General features: G+C 36.1%; 9 protein-coding genes across 9 annotated transcripts; 2 read left to right on the forward strand and 7 right to left on the reverse strand.

Moving 5' to 3' along the window:
• Positions 1-1,170: 1,170 nt before the first annotated feature.
• B0P05DRAFT_478660 (uncharacterized protein) lies at positions 1,171-1,491 on the forward strand (the record flags this gene model as incomplete). Its single annotated transcript, XM_051575027.1, has 1 exon — positions 1,171-1,491. One exon carries the CDS (start codon positions 1,171-1,173, stop codon positions 1,489-1,491), a length of 321 nt encoding a protein of 106 aa, XP_051430704.1.
• A 127-nt stretch (positions 1,492-1,618) lies between these two features.
• B0P05DRAFT_581558 (uncharacterized protein) lies at positions 1,619-3,186 on the reverse strand (the record flags this gene model as incomplete). The annotated part of the gene is made up of 7 exons (XM_051582113.1): positions 1,619-1,801; positions 1,931-2,055; positions 2,096-2,181; positions 2,227-2,640; positions 2,696-2,801; positions 2,835-3,060; positions 3,124-3,186. 7 exons carry the CDS (start codon positions 3,184-3,186, stop codon positions 1,619-1,621), a joined length of 1,203 nt encoding a protein of 400 aa, XP_051430705.1.
• Positions 3,187-4,135: 949 nt separating this feature from the next.
• B0P05DRAFT_575079 (uncharacterized protein) lies at positions 4,136-5,243 on the forward strand (the record flags this gene model as incomplete). Its single annotated transcript, XM_051581621.1, has 4 exons — positions 4,136-4,175; positions 4,251-4,369; positions 4,415-5,092; positions 5,142-5,243. The coding sequence occupies 4 exons, from the start codon at positions 4,136-4,138 to the stop codon at positions 5,241-5,243; spliced, it is 939 nt and encodes a 312-aa protein (XP_051430706.1).
• Positions 5,244-5,285: 42 nt separating this feature from the next.
• B0P05DRAFT_581559 (uncharacterized protein) lies at positions 5,286-5,882 on the reverse strand (the record flags this gene model as incomplete). The annotated part of the gene is made up of 4 exons (XM_051582114.1): positions 5,286-5,386; positions 5,474-5,638; positions 5,683-5,783; positions 5,848-5,882. 4 exons carry the CDS (start codon positions 5,880-5,882, stop codon positions 5,286-5,288), a joined length of 402 nt encoding a protein of 133 aa, XP_051430707.1.
• A 915-nt stretch (positions 5,883-6,797) lies between these two features.
• On the reverse strand, positions 6,798-7,496 carry B0P05DRAFT_599960 (HotDog domain-containing protein; the record flags this gene model as incomplete). Its single annotated transcript, XM_051583216.1, has 3 exons — positions 6,798-7,324; positions 7,345-7,396; positions 7,421-7,496. 3 exons carry the CDS (start codon positions 7,494-7,496, stop codon positions 6,904-6,906), a joined length of 549 nt encoding a protein of 182 aa, XP_051430708.1. The 3' UTR covers positions 6,798-6,903.
• A 125-nt stretch (positions 7,497-7,621) lies between these two features.
• On the reverse strand, positions 7,622-9,637 carry B0P05DRAFT_575082 (rab-GTPase-TBC domain-containing protein; the record flags this gene model as incomplete). Its single annotated transcript, XM_051581622.1, has 3 exons — positions 7,622-9,104; positions 9,154-9,188; positions 9,242-9,637. The coding sequence occupies 3 exons, from the start codon at positions 9,635-9,637 to the stop codon at positions 7,622-7,624; spliced, it is 1,914 nt and encodes a 637-aa protein (XP_051430709.1).
• Positions 9,638-10,292: 655 nt separating this feature from the next.
• B0P05DRAFT_575083 (uncharacterized protein) lies at positions 10,293-11,867 on the reverse strand (the record flags this gene model as incomplete). Its single annotated transcript, XM_051581623.1, has 3 exons — positions 10,293-10,351; positions 10,402-11,760; positions 11,789-11,867. 3 exons carry the CDS (start codon positions 11,865-11,867, stop codon positions 10,293-10,295), a joined length of 1,497 nt encoding a protein of 498 aa, XP_051430710.1.
• A 2,837-nt stretch (positions 11,868-14,704) lies between these two features.
• On the reverse strand, positions 14,705-15,708 carry B0P05DRAFT_559419 (uncharacterized protein). Its single transcript, XM_051580269.1, has one exon. The coding sequence runs from the start codon at positions 15,519-15,521 to the stop codon at positions 14,796-14,798; it is 726 nt and encodes a 241-aa protein (XP_051430711.1). The 5' UTR covers positions 15,522-15,708; the 3' UTR covers positions 14,705-14,795.
• Positions 15,709-16,201: 493 nt separating this feature from the next.
• Positions 16,202-16,833, reverse strand: B0P05DRAFT_581564 (uncharacterized protein; the record flags this gene model as incomplete). Its single annotated transcript, XM_051582115.1, has 4 exons — positions 16,202-16,386; positions 16,436-16,477; positions 16,645-16,735; positions 16,783-16,833. The coding sequence occupies 4 exons, from the start codon at positions 16,831-16,833 to the stop codon at positions 16,202-16,204; spliced, it is 369 nt and encodes a 122-aa protein (XP_051430712.1).
• Positions 16,834-16,836: the final 3 nt, after the last annotated feature.

Raw genomic sequence — 16,836 nt, forward strand, 5'->3', positions numbered from 1 at the left:
CAAATAACCTTTTTGGATACCATTTTCCAAAGGTTTCTTTTTAAAATAGCGTTTTTTTAATAAAGTCTCTAGGTTCAAATATATAAAGCGAGCAGACCAATTGTCATCAAGTTTCTGAAACTCAAATTTGACATGTTTATACGTTTAGACGGAAGGTGTTGCAAAGCCCCCCTTTTTTTTTCTAAAACATATCTCGATCCATCTATAGTTACACTAAGGTCAACACTATTGATGGCATGAACAGCCCTCGGCGCTGTCCGCGTATCGAGAAGTAATGTCAACAAGAAGAATAAAACTTAGATACACAAAAAATCCCAAGAGAATGTCCATAAGCTTTTTGTAAAATAGACATTTTCTATCCATTGCTGTAGTTCTGGTAAAAGTTATAAATTTGGTTGATAAGCATAAATATTGAAATGAATCTCCGAACGAATTGTACCAGATTCGCGCGCGCGTACATCAAGATCCAATGTTCGAAATGGGAATTACAGGTGACAATCGCGGATAATCGTGCTACGCTACTCGCTTTCTTTTTTTTTTTTTTTCTTGAAAAAGAGGCGAAGTCATTTCACAATGAAAAACTATATAAACAAAAAAAGCAAAAGTGATCACAAATTAATTTTTACTTCTTCTTTTCTCTTTGTTTCTCTTATTCTTCAAAAAAATATGATGAAATTGAACGATTTGGTGTCTGGAAAAGTCGTTTCGATGGATGAATGGATCTACAATGAAATTCATAGACTGAAAAACAACTTAAAACCAAGGCATTTTGAAAGTTATGGCGAATTGGTTGAAATGATTCAGGAGGATCCAAGTCGGTTTCAAGCATGCAATCCATTACCACCACTATCATTTAGTCTATCAGGGACTGAATCTACCGTGAGCACACCTACACATAGTTTGTGTACAGGCGAAAGTGAAGATGAAGTTGCTGAAAGTAATCGACATCACCAAGAAGAAGAGCAACAACAACAAGCAAGCGATAGCAGCACCATAGATATCTGCATGAACTACATAGATATACCCCTGGCAACGACCATAACAACAAACCATAACAGCATAACACCAAAATACCCCTCACATCACAAAAAATCATCATTGCAACCACCAGTTTGGTTGTGCAGAGTCTTTATTGAACTAATACGATATTGCGATCAAATGAACCATATCATGCACGTTAACTCACCCAAGTCGCTCTTGAATCAATTTGAGAAACTGCGTCTACAAGTTAAATTGGGACACTCAATCTATGTAAACGAGTTTAGAGAAAAACTGCATGACATTTTGTTTGGCAGGATACAAATGACCGAGAATTTAGTACATGCGTGGAGACTAATGTGTGAATGGGTAACAAGGCCACCTATTAACAACCATCAAAATGCTGTAAAATGGGTTGATTTAACTCTAGGAGCTTACATCAATGCTCAAAAATTTTACATATCACATCGTCACCTATTATTGAAACGTAAATCTCTCTCTCAAAGCACATGAATATAATAAAATACCAGTCTAATGATACAAACATTTCATATTTTAGCGATGCTTTGCCACACAGCGGTTGTTTTTGCTTTTTTTGGTAGGTTTCAATCGGCAGCTCTTAATTAGGAAGATTCCTTTATTATGGTATGCTATTAATATCTTCTTCGTCTTCTTCGTCTACTTCTTCAACAACTTGTTGTATGATATCATTTGTGCGAGTAACCTGCTCTTGCTTATGTTGCTGAAAAAAGTTTCTATATTTCTGGTATGGAAAATCTCTTGCTCTTTCAATCGTGTCAGTAGGAAATAGCCATTCCAAAAACTTCCAGATCAAATAATCTAAAGCCATCACCATGCAGAAAATCTTTCCTGCGTATAATCCACAACCATAATATCTTCTAAGGCGTTCAATCAAAGGTGAATTCCTTGTTTGATATGCAGATCCATAGACTTTTTCAGTGCGCTCTGCTACATTAGACCAATTGTACATGTCCTTCAATTGGTCATTAAATTTACTAGGATCGATTTGACCAAAACGAAACATATGGATTGCTTTGGATATTGCAATGACTAGATCTAATAGGTTGTGAGTTTTGTGTTAAAGATTTCTGCTTACCATCTTCTTCGGGGCTTGCATAGTTGATCATATGGCTTGGTAAAACCTCAGGTACACCGCCAACTTTTGTGCTGACCACAAATAACCTATTTTGTAGTTTGTACAGCATGATCATTTTGATTTATATTTACCCTGCGCATGCAGCCTCAACAATAGCAATACAAAAAGCCTCAGTTAGACTACAGTTTAGGAATATATTTCCCTGAATTAAAACATTTCGAACTTCATGATGTTTGATAGGGCCCAGTAGCTCAACTCGGTCATGGAGCAAGTGCTTTTCGCGCATTTGTTCCAAGTCAATTCGTTTAGGACCATCACCACCTATGATAAACCTGACGTGCTTGTATGTTTCACAAATACGAGGTATAATGGCAACCAATAAATCGACTCCTTTGCGGTAAACAAGGCGACTAATGACGACTATAGTGATCCAATTAGGGTCAGAAGCACTGGGATCAGGCAAGAATTGAGAAGCAACAACAGCATTGGGTATTACAGAAACATTTCTAGGAGACAATGCTGCTCGAAGTACCGTATTTTCTTTACTATAAAATGATTTTCTTAGTCTTGTGTCTCTTTTTTTTTTGTAAGGACAATTACCTTGTATGCGAGACACAAATTACATGATCAACATCACTTAAAGTGAACTTTAAGAGTTTGTTTGTAAGAATAGAAGACGCATCTGCAAATCCAAACAGAGAATGGTCTGTAAAAACTGCTTTTAAGCCCATTGTTTTACTATGTAAAATGGCTTCATGGCATAAAGATGAGAATGCGCCATGTCCATGCACAATTTGGATTGCTTCGCGTATGAGAATATGTCTAAATAGAGGAAAAAACCCATAAATAGTGGGTAAAGTAGCTTCTGAATAAATTACTTTTGTTGGTACATAATACACTTTTAAGCCATTTGTCAGATATCGAACGCCTTTTCTATTTCCATAAGCATGTGTGACTATGATTACCTAGATGAATGAGTCTTAGTTGCCTTTGTTTGGCATGAAAAATCACAATATGCACAGGTATACTTTATGTCCTCTTTGAATCAGACGTTGAGACAGTTCATACAAATGACTTTCAACTCCACCCATATTCGGGTAAAAGAAGTCAGAGGTCATACTAGAAGAAAAAGAAGTGCATTTAATAACTAAAAAGTATACTTGTTTACGTGATTGTCAAGATTACCATATGTTATACAACATGGTTGCATTATTGAAAGAAAATGAACCTTCAGTTTTGTGTTTGAACTTCAATTGTGACTGTGATTGGATCTATGTCCAAACATTATAAGCGGTCTTTAAAAATGCATAAATTACAAGTGCCCTTTCTTTCCTTCATAGCTAATAAAAAGTTTGAGTGTGCTATTTGAGTAGCAATAATAGATCATACTGACTATATGAAAACTATTTAGCTAGGCTCATGCCAGACGTTAATTGAACAACCACTCAGAAATTTGATTTTGTAAAAAAAAAACTGTAAATACTTTATGCGTCTTTTTCTATTTAAACACTGCTTAAAATGTTTGGACATAAAAAAATCTTAATTGCAAACGTGCTATATTGTTTAAAAGTCATACTGAACCAAGATCGTAGAAAAGATCTATCATACGAATCATTTTTTGTCTATTTGCTTGTGTTAGTGGTTATTATGGGTGAAATAAGTTGATATGATTAGGTCTATTGAGTTATGGCAACTGTTTCTGGTTTTCTTAAGTCTCAAACAAGAAACAAAAAATGTAACATGTATCAACATTTACAAATGAATAGTTTTCGATATGAGCAATCAAGATATAGAAGCTCACGCAAAGTATATCTCTTGTGAATGTATTGTTAATGGGATTTTGGTCAAAGACCACTAGCTCTCAATGATTCAAGATGAAATTCCGGTTGCACTTTTCGGCTTGTTTAATGTATGTCCGACTGAGTCAAAACTAATCGCTCATTTAACTCGTATTTAGACCAAAGAACATTCTGTTTGCTTCTCTTTCCTTCTTCTTGCAAATAAAACTACATAGTGAGTGAAAGTGCTTTATAAAGTACCATGTCTATTGGAAAAAACGTCCATCCTACTACCTTCAATGGTAAAGTGTTTCATTCTACCTTGTTTTCTGTCTATTATATATATATGATTTTGTTTTTGACATGTTTAATTATAGATACCAATCTTACACCCCAATCATCATCTACAAGTTTAAACAAATCTCAGTCAGAAATCTTTATGGCGAGTGAGAGTTATAGTTCACCGTCTCAGGAATATGACTTCAAGATAAATGAGGTAAATCTTATTATGCTCACTGCTATTTATTCACTTTAAGTATAGCCACCTAAAGATAGACCTGTCAGAGTTTATTGTGATGGCATTTATGATATGTTTCATTTTGGCCATGCAAAAGCACTTGAACAAGCTAAAAAGGCATTTCCAAGTGTCTATCTGTTAGTAGGCGGTAAAGGGAAGACTCTTGTAGGTATAGAAACTCATCATTTGGTAGTGTGTAACGATGAAGAAACCCATAAGCTTAAAGGCAAGACAGTCATGAAAGACGTTGAGAGATATGAGGCCGTTCGACACTGCAAATGGGTTGACCAAGTGATTGAATCAGCACCTTGGACTGTCACAAAAGAGTTCCTTGACCTTCATCAAATTGACTATGTTGCGCATGATGCAGAGCCATACCAATCAACTGAATCTGGAGATGTGTATGCCTTTGTCAAAGAGCAAGGTAAATTTTTGCCTACTCATCGTACTGATGGTATCTCTACTTCTGACTTGATTACACGTATTGTTCGTGATTATGACAAGTTCCTGAGACGCAATCTTGAGCGCGGTGTATCTCCCAAAGACCTTAATATTTCTTTCCTAAAAGAGCAACAAATCAAGACTCAAGTGAGCATCGAAAAAGTAAAATTAAGTTTGATAGAGCAATTAGAATTATGGGAGAACCAGAGTCATCATTTTATTACTGATTTTGCAAGTTTATTTGGTATTGAAACAGCTGTGGTAAGTTGATTCTTTAAGCTATTTTATCAAAACTAAACACATGAAATAGGGTAATTTTTTGGCCAGGACAAAATTAATTCGTAGTGGGCCTAATACCCCCACTAATAGTCATCCTAATTCAAGAAGAAACTCAGATCAAGAAGCATTATAAAAATAAAAATAATAAAATGTCTTTCATTGCCGGCATGAAAGATTAATTGAGCTGCTTTATTTGTTGTTGTACTTCATCATCTAAATAAGACTCTGATTTCCATAATGCGATACTTCCATATAAATGCTGCTGTGTTGCAAAGCCTTTATCACATACAATGCCTTTGATGCATTCCTATTAGACGACTCAGTCAGACTTTTGTTTTGTAGATTAAGTCATATGTTATATACTTGCTTTTACCATAAATTCTTGGTCGTACATATTAACACAGTTTCTCATCAAAATAACTTGACTGGGTATATTTTCAGCTGAAACTTGCTCTAGTGTTTCTTCTAAGCCCAATTGGCTTACTATTGCTACATATTCTTCGAGCATAGTATCTAAGGCCTGTCGTACTGTATTTTGTTAGCAACTTATTTTTGCCTAGAACACTACTTACATTTGTTTACAATTTCTTCTAACTCGGTAGAAGGTTGGCCAAGTTCTTGTTGTGTCAAGCATTGTGTCCCCTTTTCGTTTTGTTTGGACCAGATATCTAGACTTTAAGTATTCATTGAATTCAGTTTTGTTTGTATACGTGTATAAGACTTTAAATGAACTATACCAGTCTTTAAACTTTGAAAAAGAGACAGTATTCATGTTGAAAATGATAGCTGAAAGAAAAAAACAGAATAAAAAAATCAAGTCAATAAAATAGTTGTCTAACCCAGTCACGTTACACGCGGCAAAACTGCTTTTTGGAAAACGAAAGGGTAACCACAGCTAACTTTCGGGTCCCTCTTTTAGGTATCATTTGACTACGCGTCATTAGCTTTTTTTTTTAATTTATATCTTTTATGCAATTGCTAGTTTGAATAAAATCAATTTCGTGCGTTTAAAGCGATACTTTTAGGCGCCATTGAGCACCAATTTGAAGGACACAAGTACAAGCTAATTATTCTGACAAAGAATTTATTAAAATAAATTTGATTAACGTCGCTCAATTGAGACTGGCTCGTGCTTTTCTCTGTTACATTTTCTTAAAAAAAAAAAGAGTCGAAACACCCCAAAAAAAAATGAAAATTTAACGGGATCTTAAGTATTTTAGTCATGATTCTTGTGTCTATACCTGTAGATATCTAAACACTCTAGAAGAAACGAAACTATATTTGAGATGACAGTATGAGAAATTAGTATTTCTGTCGCAGTTGTCTTTGAAAGATAGCAAAACGGTCCTTAATTCTTGCTTTTTTTTTTTTTTGGCCGCAAAACCAGTTTTATCATACTTGAGATATCATTTCTCTATGAACCAAAGAAATTCAGAGCTCGTTATTTAATAACAAATCACTAGTCGCGTCCTTGCACAATATTATATTGCTAAAGGAAACTATAGGCACCTAGTATTCTAAAGACATGTAGCTCACCTGTAATATATTAAATCGTATGGAATTAAAGATTGCATTTATGTAAATTGGTTGATCTTAAAGACATTAACTAGATGGTATGAAATTAGATACATCATATGAAATTCTGTCTTGTTATTAGTAAAATAGCCTTTGTTCTCTTATTTCTGACCCATGCTCAATGATTGTATTTTTTTCATTTAATATATTAACGGTTATCAAATTATAACGACAATTATGATTTGCATGAAAATCAATGTAGTATAGTATATTTTTACTTATTTCAGCATTTTCTCCATACCTTCCAAAAATTCTTTTGGTAAGCTTTGGACAGGTCTCCTGTTTTCTGGATCTACAAAAACATGTGTAAATCCACCGACAACACACGCCAATGGATTCTCTGCTTCAAATATACCAATGCGATAAGTAACGCTTGATTTTCCAATTTTTGTAATGCATAGACCAGCCTGTATAACATTAGGATATGTTGCTGAAGCATAGAAGTTGGCTTGGCTTGCAACCACAAGACCGATTGGCTTTGTGTTGTTATTGTGATTGGGTTCTAGGCCACAATGCTTGATTAAGTACTCGTTAATAACTGTATCAAAGTAATGATAATAAATTGAATTGTTAATGTGACCATAGACATCGGCATCGGACCATCTTATTAATGCATTAGACAAATAACGGTTCGTTTTCCTGGAAAGAGAAAGCGTTACCTTGTTTGGATAGGCAGAAAATACGTGTAGTCGTGTCTGTTTCGAAAAGTTTCTCTTTTGATTGTATTAGACTTACTAGTCGAAATTTGGCGGCTTTTATTAGACGCTAAATGGCTTGCGATGAGAGAAAGACGTCTACTACCACTATTCATTTTATAAAGAAAAACACGTAAAAAAGAAAAATCACAGGCTAAATAAAAGATTACTTAATATGAAATGCTACATCTTGTGCAACTTCAGACATGTCTGCCGTTATGCAGCTTCTTTATTGCAACAATCAACTTGATCGTGAAAACGCGTGTAATACTCGACCGTAAATAGATGCTTTTCTTTTTTCTGTGGATGCATATTCGTCCAATTTCATTTTGCGTGCTATTAAAGAAGGCTCAAGTTCATACAGTTGCTTGTTGTTAGTACCTGGTATTATGCTTGATGTACTATGGCGTCTTTTAATGCATGGTCCACAATGTCCTTCATTTTGTGGTGCTAGTAACTGCACTTCTTTCAAACGCGTTAGCTCTTTTTTTAAGCGCTCGTTTTCTTCTTTTATATGGCTTTTTTCGATTCTTGCTTCTTCTAATTCAGTCTTCATTACCACTAGTTTATCTACAAGAGCTATTTGCCCTTCATTGACCATATCTAGCTTTGCTTGAATCAGTTCCAAATCTTGCTCAAGATTTTCACAATGCTGTTCCAGCTCAAAGTTATGAACTTTGAGATGGACAAGCTGCAAAGAAATGTCCTGGTTGTCTTTAGCTGCCTTGGTCTCCTGAAGATACACATTTTCGGCCATAGCTGCATTTTGTGCTATTTCGAGATTGCTGAACGAAGTTGATGATAATATGGCTGAGCTATCACAATTGTATGATATCTGCTGGTAACGCTCTAGTTCAGCAATAGTCAGTTTGAGAGCATCTCTTTCACACTCCAAGTCTTCTTTATCGTAATTGACTTCATTGAGTTCATCTAGTGTCTTTTGATGCTTGATTTTAAGCTGGTCAAAATCATGAAGAACACATTTAAGCTTTTTTTCTATATCGTTTGTTTCGTTTCGATCACAATTTGGTGTCTTTTGAAGATAGATCCACTCTTTGGGTGAAGAAACTGATGACCATCGCTTTTTTAGCAAAGGAGGATTAGTTGCTGTTGGCTTTTTATTAGATGCTTTAGCTGTTGTAAAAGCACCACTGTATGATCGGAAAATCTTGTTGTTTTTTGCTGAATAAAGCTGCTTCTTTCTCTTCCAAAATCCAAGTTTACGTGCTGGAATTATGACCTTTCCTTCTGCTGTTTGTTGAGCGTATTCTTCACCAAGTATGTCCATTTTTTCTCGAGTTATAATGCCAGATAAAGCCATTGCATCATGAATGACTTGGCTATAAAAGTCTTTGTAAGGCTCGCATAGCTTTTGTGAGGTTAGAAAATCTAATATATGCTCGAATTCAGCAGGCACTTTAGACAGAATAGTATCTTGCGAGCGCTTCAATATAGCAATGGAGACACGCATGATTGTTTCTGCAGCACCTTCGGCGAAAATGATATCATAAATACGCGATACAAGAGGAACAGGAAAAGCATACGCAAACAATGTCAAAAACCATTGCGAGGCATACATTGCCGGGTGTACGCCCAATAAGTCAAGGTGATTCGTGAGGTCAGGCAGGATTTCCTTCAGCAAGCTAGAAAACTGGTACAGACGGACTTGAAGGCCTTCCATATTCAAAGTAAACATGGACCTCATCTCGTATGTTTCCATAAGTCTATGTATTGCATGTTTTTAAGAATAAAGAATCGCTGTTAATTATGTACCTTACAAACACACAAAATGACTGTTCTTCAGGCATCTACATGAGATTGAGCTAATTAGCTCTATATCATTTTGCAAAGAATTACATACATTCATAAGCAATGGGCCTACTAAGAACGCCAGGCCTTGGCAGTAGCCAACTTCGGTATCATATAAACTATAAGCTTCTAAAATACGCTTCATAGAAATCTGTCCTTGCCCATTCTCTTTCTTGAACATATCAATACGAGGAAACGTTCTTGACAGATCTCGCTGAATAACACGTTCGTGAGGAGACTTCTCATTACATAATTGTTTATACACCGTTTCCAAATGTAATGAAGCAGATTTTGACATAGCTTGCCACATAAGTCCTCTTACTTTTGAAGGAATACCTGATCTTAATTTGAGTGAAAGTAAGTGAGGTAATTTAAGAGCCACCTGATCTGAATCTTGAATGACAGCTTCCCAAAATCCCCAGTCAATTTCTTCGCCATCATCATCCATGTTTCCTTTGACAAGACGCTGAACTGTTGAAAAATGTGCCCTGAGCTTGTTTGAATGAATATAAATAGATTTGGGGTCTTTCTCTAAAAGTACGTTTTGTCGCTCAATTTGCGCTAAAATGAAGGCTGTAGAATCCTATTACGAAAGTATTTGTTATTATAAATTTTGTCCACTAATAAACTCTACTTGTGGCGGCAGCTTTGCATTCTCTTGCTCAAGTCGGTCAAATAATAATTCGCTTTTGTTTTCTTCTAGTGCAAATCCGTCTAGACTCTTTTTATGCACGCTACAAGAAGTGACTACAGTAGTGGTGCTGCTCTGACTTGGACTTGGATTACTAGGTGGTAAAGGCGGAAGTGATTCACGTTCCTTTAATGAATCGTAGGTTGGCTTCAAAGCGTTTTCGTCAAATACTGCGGTAAGCATTTAAAAAAGAAAGAAAGAAAAGAAGAAGATAGACGTCTAAAATGTAAATACTTTATTTTAGTCTATATGAATTAGAAAGGCATTTTGTACATGCAACAAATTTGAAGAGTGATAAAAGAAAGAGGGACAGAAATGCAAGGGGGTTACAGTGAAAGGGGTAATAAACCGAGAAAAGAAAGGGATAAATACATAGGGAGATGTTCGATCATTATCAAGCGCTGGGAATGCGTTAGTGCCATGATAACAAACGAGTCAGCTTCGTGGTTGGTACTTCAAAGAAAGAATAAGCTAAATAATAGATAGTCAGTATCTTATTAAATGCCTTTTTTTATGCTTACCTTCTCTGGCAACAAGGATCTCCACAATAGGCGAAAGAATGTCTTCATAGTCCACGTCTTGCAACAGATTGATCTGGTTAGCCCAATTTGCATTTACAACACCCCACTCATAGATATCATGTTTGGTAAAAGTACAAGGGAAAGTCTTGGTAAGAGGTCCAAATAACTCGGGATGAGCAACAATGTCCTCATAGACATCGTTTGTTAAATAATAAATAGGATATCTTGGATCAATCCTTGTGCGATAATCAATGCATGCAGCCAACAAATCTTTTCTACTCTCTTTGATAGAGGACACGGATAAGAAGTCCTTTAATAACGATGGCTGGAAAGGTAACGCAGCAGAAATAGCTTGATTGATAGGCATGTCACCATTCAATTCTCTTACTAAAGCAGACATCAAGTCAGATTGATCTTGATTGCTCAACTGCTTCAATAGCTCATTGCCTTTGAGCGGGATACCTTCTGCATCTGTATACACAGTCTTATCGACAAATGACTTGCCATCAATTTCTGCATTTTCGCGACTCATGGACGCCCGATTCTGTAGTTCAACTCTTAAAATAGCTTCCAAATTCATATGAATCACGTTGAATTTTCCAGTACCGCCAAGTGCTTGAACAATCCGACGCGCAACGTTATTGATAATACCATATTGATTTGGCGAAGTAAATAAGGTGCTTCGCAGGGCCTTTTGTAAGGCAGTTTGTTGCTTACTGATATTTGTCTGATAACGAAGACCATACACTAGTGATCCAAATTGAATATAGCGGTGCTTTAGGTTCAAGAGCTGTTCAGATGTAACCAAGGTCTTTAATGGCGATTTTAATGTCAAGCTTTGTTGAGTTTCTTGTTCAATATTGACCACAGAGATCTGTTCCTTGAGTTCCCAATCTGATCCATTACTAGGGAAACTGTTGGCATCAACAACAATGACCTGGTCCTGTTTCAGACCCAAGTGACTTAACTTTTGTTCCTCTACGCCCCAACCGTGATCCCAAGCACGCTCAATGATACGAATACCAAATTGATCAGTCACTGCCTTGAGGTCGAAGAAAGAAGACCAAGGTAGCTCAACCCATTGATTTAAGTCGCGACAGGGTTGATATTGCGTATACCAGTTATCATGTTTTTTTGCACAAGCTAGTTTTAGGATATCTCTATCTTGCGATTCGTAGTATTTCTTCAGAATAGGAAATGGTGTCCAAGGAATTTCTTTTTGGCCAAGACGAACGTGCGGTAAAATGAGTGTACGTTTTGTTTCTAAAGCGATACGAAATGCGTTTCTGACTGCTTCGTGTTGTGTAGCAAAGTCGCTTAAATGGGAAACATACACAACATCAATTAATAAGTACGGAGCTAAATATAGGCTAATCAGTATAGTTACCCGTGTGGAAAGAAGGACATGAATTTCTCGTCTGCACGAGCGTCGATCTTTTGGATTTTAGGTCGAAAAATATTCTCATACTGTGCCTGTTGCTCTTTTGACGTCTCTTTTTCTGTGTTTATTGGCTTTGAGAGATGTTTGTTGGTCTTATATACATAGCTCGTAAATAAATAAGTTGCAGTGACAAATACAAAAACAATGACTGCTGTTCGTATTGTGCCTTTCTTCATGATAAATAGCAGAAAAAAGAAAGAAAAAAAAAGAAAAAAAGTGAAAAGTGCAATAGATTTAATATCAGGCTTAAAATACGTTAAAAATCATTTTTAGCAGCCTGTTTCACCTGAACTTTTCTTTTAATAGGACAAAGTTTAATTATAGGGATTTGAATTGTTAATTAGAATCGACTTAGTGATTCACTTTAAGCCCAACAATCAATGTCAGTTACTGAGGCTTGAAAAAAAAGAGAGAGAGAGAGAGAGAGAAGACACACGTATGCAGTGTATTAGCGCTTGAATCTCTCTTCTGTTTATAGAAGATATACAGGGACATCATTTATGCTAGCACCAATCGAATGTTTGAGAAAAAAGACAGACAATTCGACAAAAGAACAATGACAAGGGTCTTTCGCCTTTAGTCGCCGTTTGTGAAAGCACAGATGTAGCAAAAGCTATACATAAAGCCATAAGTGTGGCTAGTTTCATGCTAACTTGTCAAACGTTGATCTTTCTCTACACCATAGAGGGTGATCTTTTTGAAAAAACGGAAACTAAATTGCTAAATACAAACACTTAAATAGTTTTTATGGGCTGTCTGACAAAGGCTTGTCGAATTCTGTAAAAGACTTGCAAAATGCGTGCATAAATAACCAAGGTAGTCTAAATAGAAATTACTCCTTATAGATCTCATTTGCTTGGCAAAAAAAAAAAACATGTTCCTCGCTTTAAAAGAAGAGCTTGAGTAGCCGTTTAAGCTAGCTGAATTCTGAGCTCTACTTGATTGATGATTTTATTACAATGCCTATACACATCATTGATAATAGCTAATTCGTTTCAGATACCAATGTATTAACAACATAAGTACATTGTAGCTACCAGATAACTTTTGATTCCATTTGACATAAGCATAACTAAAATACTTATTGTACTTCTAATTCTCAGCTTGGGCCTTTTTGGAGTACCAAGCTTATACGGGATTTCGATTTATAAGGTAACTTTTCTTGCAATAAATCTGTCAAACACTTGGTAAGCATAATAGTATCACCAGTGGATTGACAGCCCGCTGCAGGCGCGAGTGTTCGTTAAAATAAACCATAATTGCTACCTTCCAGTTCTCTCTTTTTGAGCTGCCTTTGTTTGAGCATACATAAAAGAACATATTTATGCAAAAAACATAGCAAGTTTTGAAAAAGTGAGAAAATTGTCATTTTGCCCTTATGTACCCGGTAAAGGTTTATATTTTATTTGTAAGGTTATGAAGACTGGGCCCTCAGGGTAAATGTCTAACAAAAAAACTATAGAGTTATAGGAATCTAGAAAAAAGGGCAGGAAACATAGATGAGAACGTATTAAAGTGTATGCAAGTAAGAAAAAATAAGAAAGAAAAAAAGTAAAAAAAGAAAAGAGAGGCACAATAGAAGTCAAAACACCACAGGACGAAGGAGAGAATTAGCTGCCTATCTGTATTGAATAAAGCGAAGGCATCAACCAAAGGAGGAAAGTCATACCAAGGTATCTTTTTCTTCGCTTGAGAAAGTCCTGTCGGGAAGATTCATAGCTTCAGTTTCAAGAAGCAGTTAGCAAATGGTTGGCCATCAATTTGACCATCGTGTATAGTGGTTGAGTGTTTGAGCTTGTAGGCTTGGAGGGCGTGATATTCTTGGCAGCTGATTCAAGACATAATCAATTGGATCAGGCTGTATATCAACTGGTAGTCGCAAAGGTTCAGCAGCGCGCAGGCAACTAATTACATGTCTTCGATTGGCAGGCGATGTATCACAAGAGCAATTAGAGGTGTACTTTGGAGTCTAACCAAGACGCTAACGGAGGATTCTTTGGCGGTCATTAATCGGCATGGGTAGCAGCAAGATAGGATTGATCTGGCCAACAAAGGGCCTGCAAGCAGAGATGAAGACATAGGCATTTTTTTATGTACGGACAGCATCCAAATAACGCTGGCGAAGTCCCAAGAGTTGCTTCTTGCCGTTTCCATCGGCTTCACCTTATGATACCCTTTACGAATCTTCAACTTTCACTATTTTGCAATTTGAGAGCCATAAAGATGGCGTAAATATAAGATATCTTAGTACCAAATGTTTCCCTGGGTTTATAAAATACATCCAAAGTGTTGGTTTCGCAAAGGTATTATAAAAAGTGTACACTACAGCTAAAAAAAATAAAACCAATGTTGTTGTATAATAGCTCAGTATTTTAGTAGCAAAGAAGCCGTATTTTCTATATAGCTTGCTGTAACGCATTTATATCTGTCAATTTTATAATTTTTTTTTTTTTTTTTTTTTTTTTTTGATAACTCTTCGTTTTTAGATGTTTTTAGGTACTTTTAGTCCATTATTTCAGATTTCTTGGAATGAGAATTCGGATTTATACCTCCGACATTTAAGGTACAGCCGTCTATGCCAAGCTTTGAAGAATTACAATGTTTTTTCTTGATGCAAGCAAGTAATTTATTTTTATCAGAAATGCAAACCATCAATATATAATAAAATTACGTATCTTATATCAAAAAGTCTATTTGACTTTGGTTTACCATTGCATTAACAAAGATCAATTGAAGCTTGGAAATAGCATTGACACTCCTTTGACCAATCTTTGCTTTTAGTAAATACAGGTATCTAGCAACTGTTCATGACAGTATTGAAGAATTGTTCTCAGGGATAAAAGAAAATAATGGCGGCATAAGTTTAGACTTTATGATATTTCTTTTTATTTGATATAGACAAAATAAAGAGGTATATGTATAGGTATTTGACCATATCTTTATCCTCACAAGATTAAGCGTCAGGAAGAAACGTAGATTCGACAATAATATTAGTGACACGGTAAGGATCAATATTGGAAGCGGGTCGGCGATCTTCAAAATAACCTTTACCTTCAATACCAACATGACGAGGAATACGAATTGAAGCACCACGGTTTGCGACACCATAACTAAAATCATCAATGTGACCAGTTTCATGTCTACCTGTTAAGCGTTGATCATTATCCTCGCCATATACAGCTATATGTTCCGAATGGCGAAGACTCAACTTCTTGATAGCTTTTTCAATAGCAGCCAAACCACCTTCTTGACGCATCTCTTCAGTAGAGAAGTTGGTATGACAACCAGCACCGTTCCAATCACCCTTGATAGGCTTGGGATGCACAGAAACTACAATACCAAAATCTTCTGAAACGCGTTCAAGAATGTAACGAGCAGCCCACAGATGATCACCCATTTCAATTCCTTCGCAAGGACCTACTTGAAACTCGAATTGGCCAGGTGCTACTTCAGCATTGACACCAGAAATGTTGATACCTGCATATAAACAAGCACGGTAATGGGCTTCTACTATATCGCGACCAAAGATTTTGCCAGCACCAACGCCACAATAATATTTACCTTGAGGCTCGGGGAAGCCGTGCATTGGCCAACCATAAGGCTTTGAAGTCTCAGGATCAAACAACATGTATTCTTGTTCAATACCAAACCATGGTTTACTAGAAGCATGAAGCTCCATGGTTTTTTTGCAAGCATGACGATGATTGGTAATATGAGGAGTGCCATCGTTATTGAAAGTTTCACAGAGAACAATCTTGTTGTCGCCTCCGCGGAAAGGATCAGCAAAAAGAGCAACGGGTTGAATTAAGACATCAGAATCATGACCTTCTGCTTGTCCAGTAGAAGAACCATCAAAGTTCCATTCAGGCAATTCTTCAGGCTTCTTAGGGACAAAAGTAACAGTGCGTGTTTTACTTCTTAATCCACCCTTAGCATCAATCCAGACATATTCAACTTGAACTTTGTCATGTTGATCAAGAGCGAGGTATTTTTGGAGGATATTAGAATTGGAAACAACAGCCATTTTATGAGGTGAAATTGAGAAAAAGAAAAAAAGATATAAACCAAGGTATCCTTTATATACTGTTTGATTCAAAATGCAACAAATCTTGTTTATTAAATAATCATGTGTTAAAGCAAATGCCTTCTCTAAAATTGGAAACGCCTTACTTATCTATATTGATTGATTGCCTATCTATATTTTCGTCTGGCCAATCTCCATGGATCTGCCTATATAGTGTCCCGAGGGGTGTCACTCTGAAAATCCCGCGGACTGTCATAAGCAATGTGATGCGAAATGAGTAATCTTATCAAACTTCTTATCATTAATTTCTTCATCGTGAGAAAGTATCATTTTATTTAATCAAGGATCAACGTCCAGAAATCGGGTATCATGCAAAAATAAAGATCTATAGCAGACCTAAACCGTTTGCGGTACATTCTTGGTGATACAATAGTAGGATCTTTTTTGCCGCCGCCAAGCATACCAGATTCTTTAACCCAGCTTTCGAGCTTTTTGTCCCAGGTAAAAGTTCTAATGAAGTCTATAAAGCAAACGTTATTTACCACAATAGGCATCAAATTACAACTTACCAACAATACCAACGACAATTTCGTCCGAGTCTTCGTTAAATCCTACCAAAAGCGAATAATCCATTACATCTAATGACATCAAGAACTGCGTATCGTTATACAACGAATCTGACAAGTTGTATTTTGTGTCTACTCGCATATAAATAGGTGTTTTACTGATAACTAGCAATAAAAATGAGACCTCTATGCTATCATGATTCGATCCTTACTTTCTACTAGGTTTTCATCTAAAAATACTTCAACATCTTTGCCCGTTTTCTCTGCATATCGATTTCTCATTGATCCCTTCAAATCATAAACCTAAAATAACAGGTTAAAGAAACAGCATCAAAATTATTCTTACATACTCTCTTTACAGATGTATCGTAAAATAGGTTTTCCATAACAAGAATATCCATTTT

The sequence above is a fragment of the Gilbertella persicaria genome (genome assembly GCF_025201335.1).
Source record: "Gilbertella persicaria strain CBS 190.32 chromosome Unknown B0P05scaffold_54, whole genome shotgun sequence".
In the NCBI taxonomy this organism is placed as follows: Eukaryota; Fungi; Mucoromycota; class Mucoromycetes; order Mucorales; family Choanephoraceae; genus Gilbertella; species Gilbertella persicaria.

Excerpts from the sequence above, each read along its gene's own strand:
- B0P05DRAFT_559419 (XM_051580269.1), bottom strand. The coding sequence starts at position 15,521 with ATGGAGCTTCATGCTTCTAGTAAACCATGGTTTGGTATTGAACAAGAA.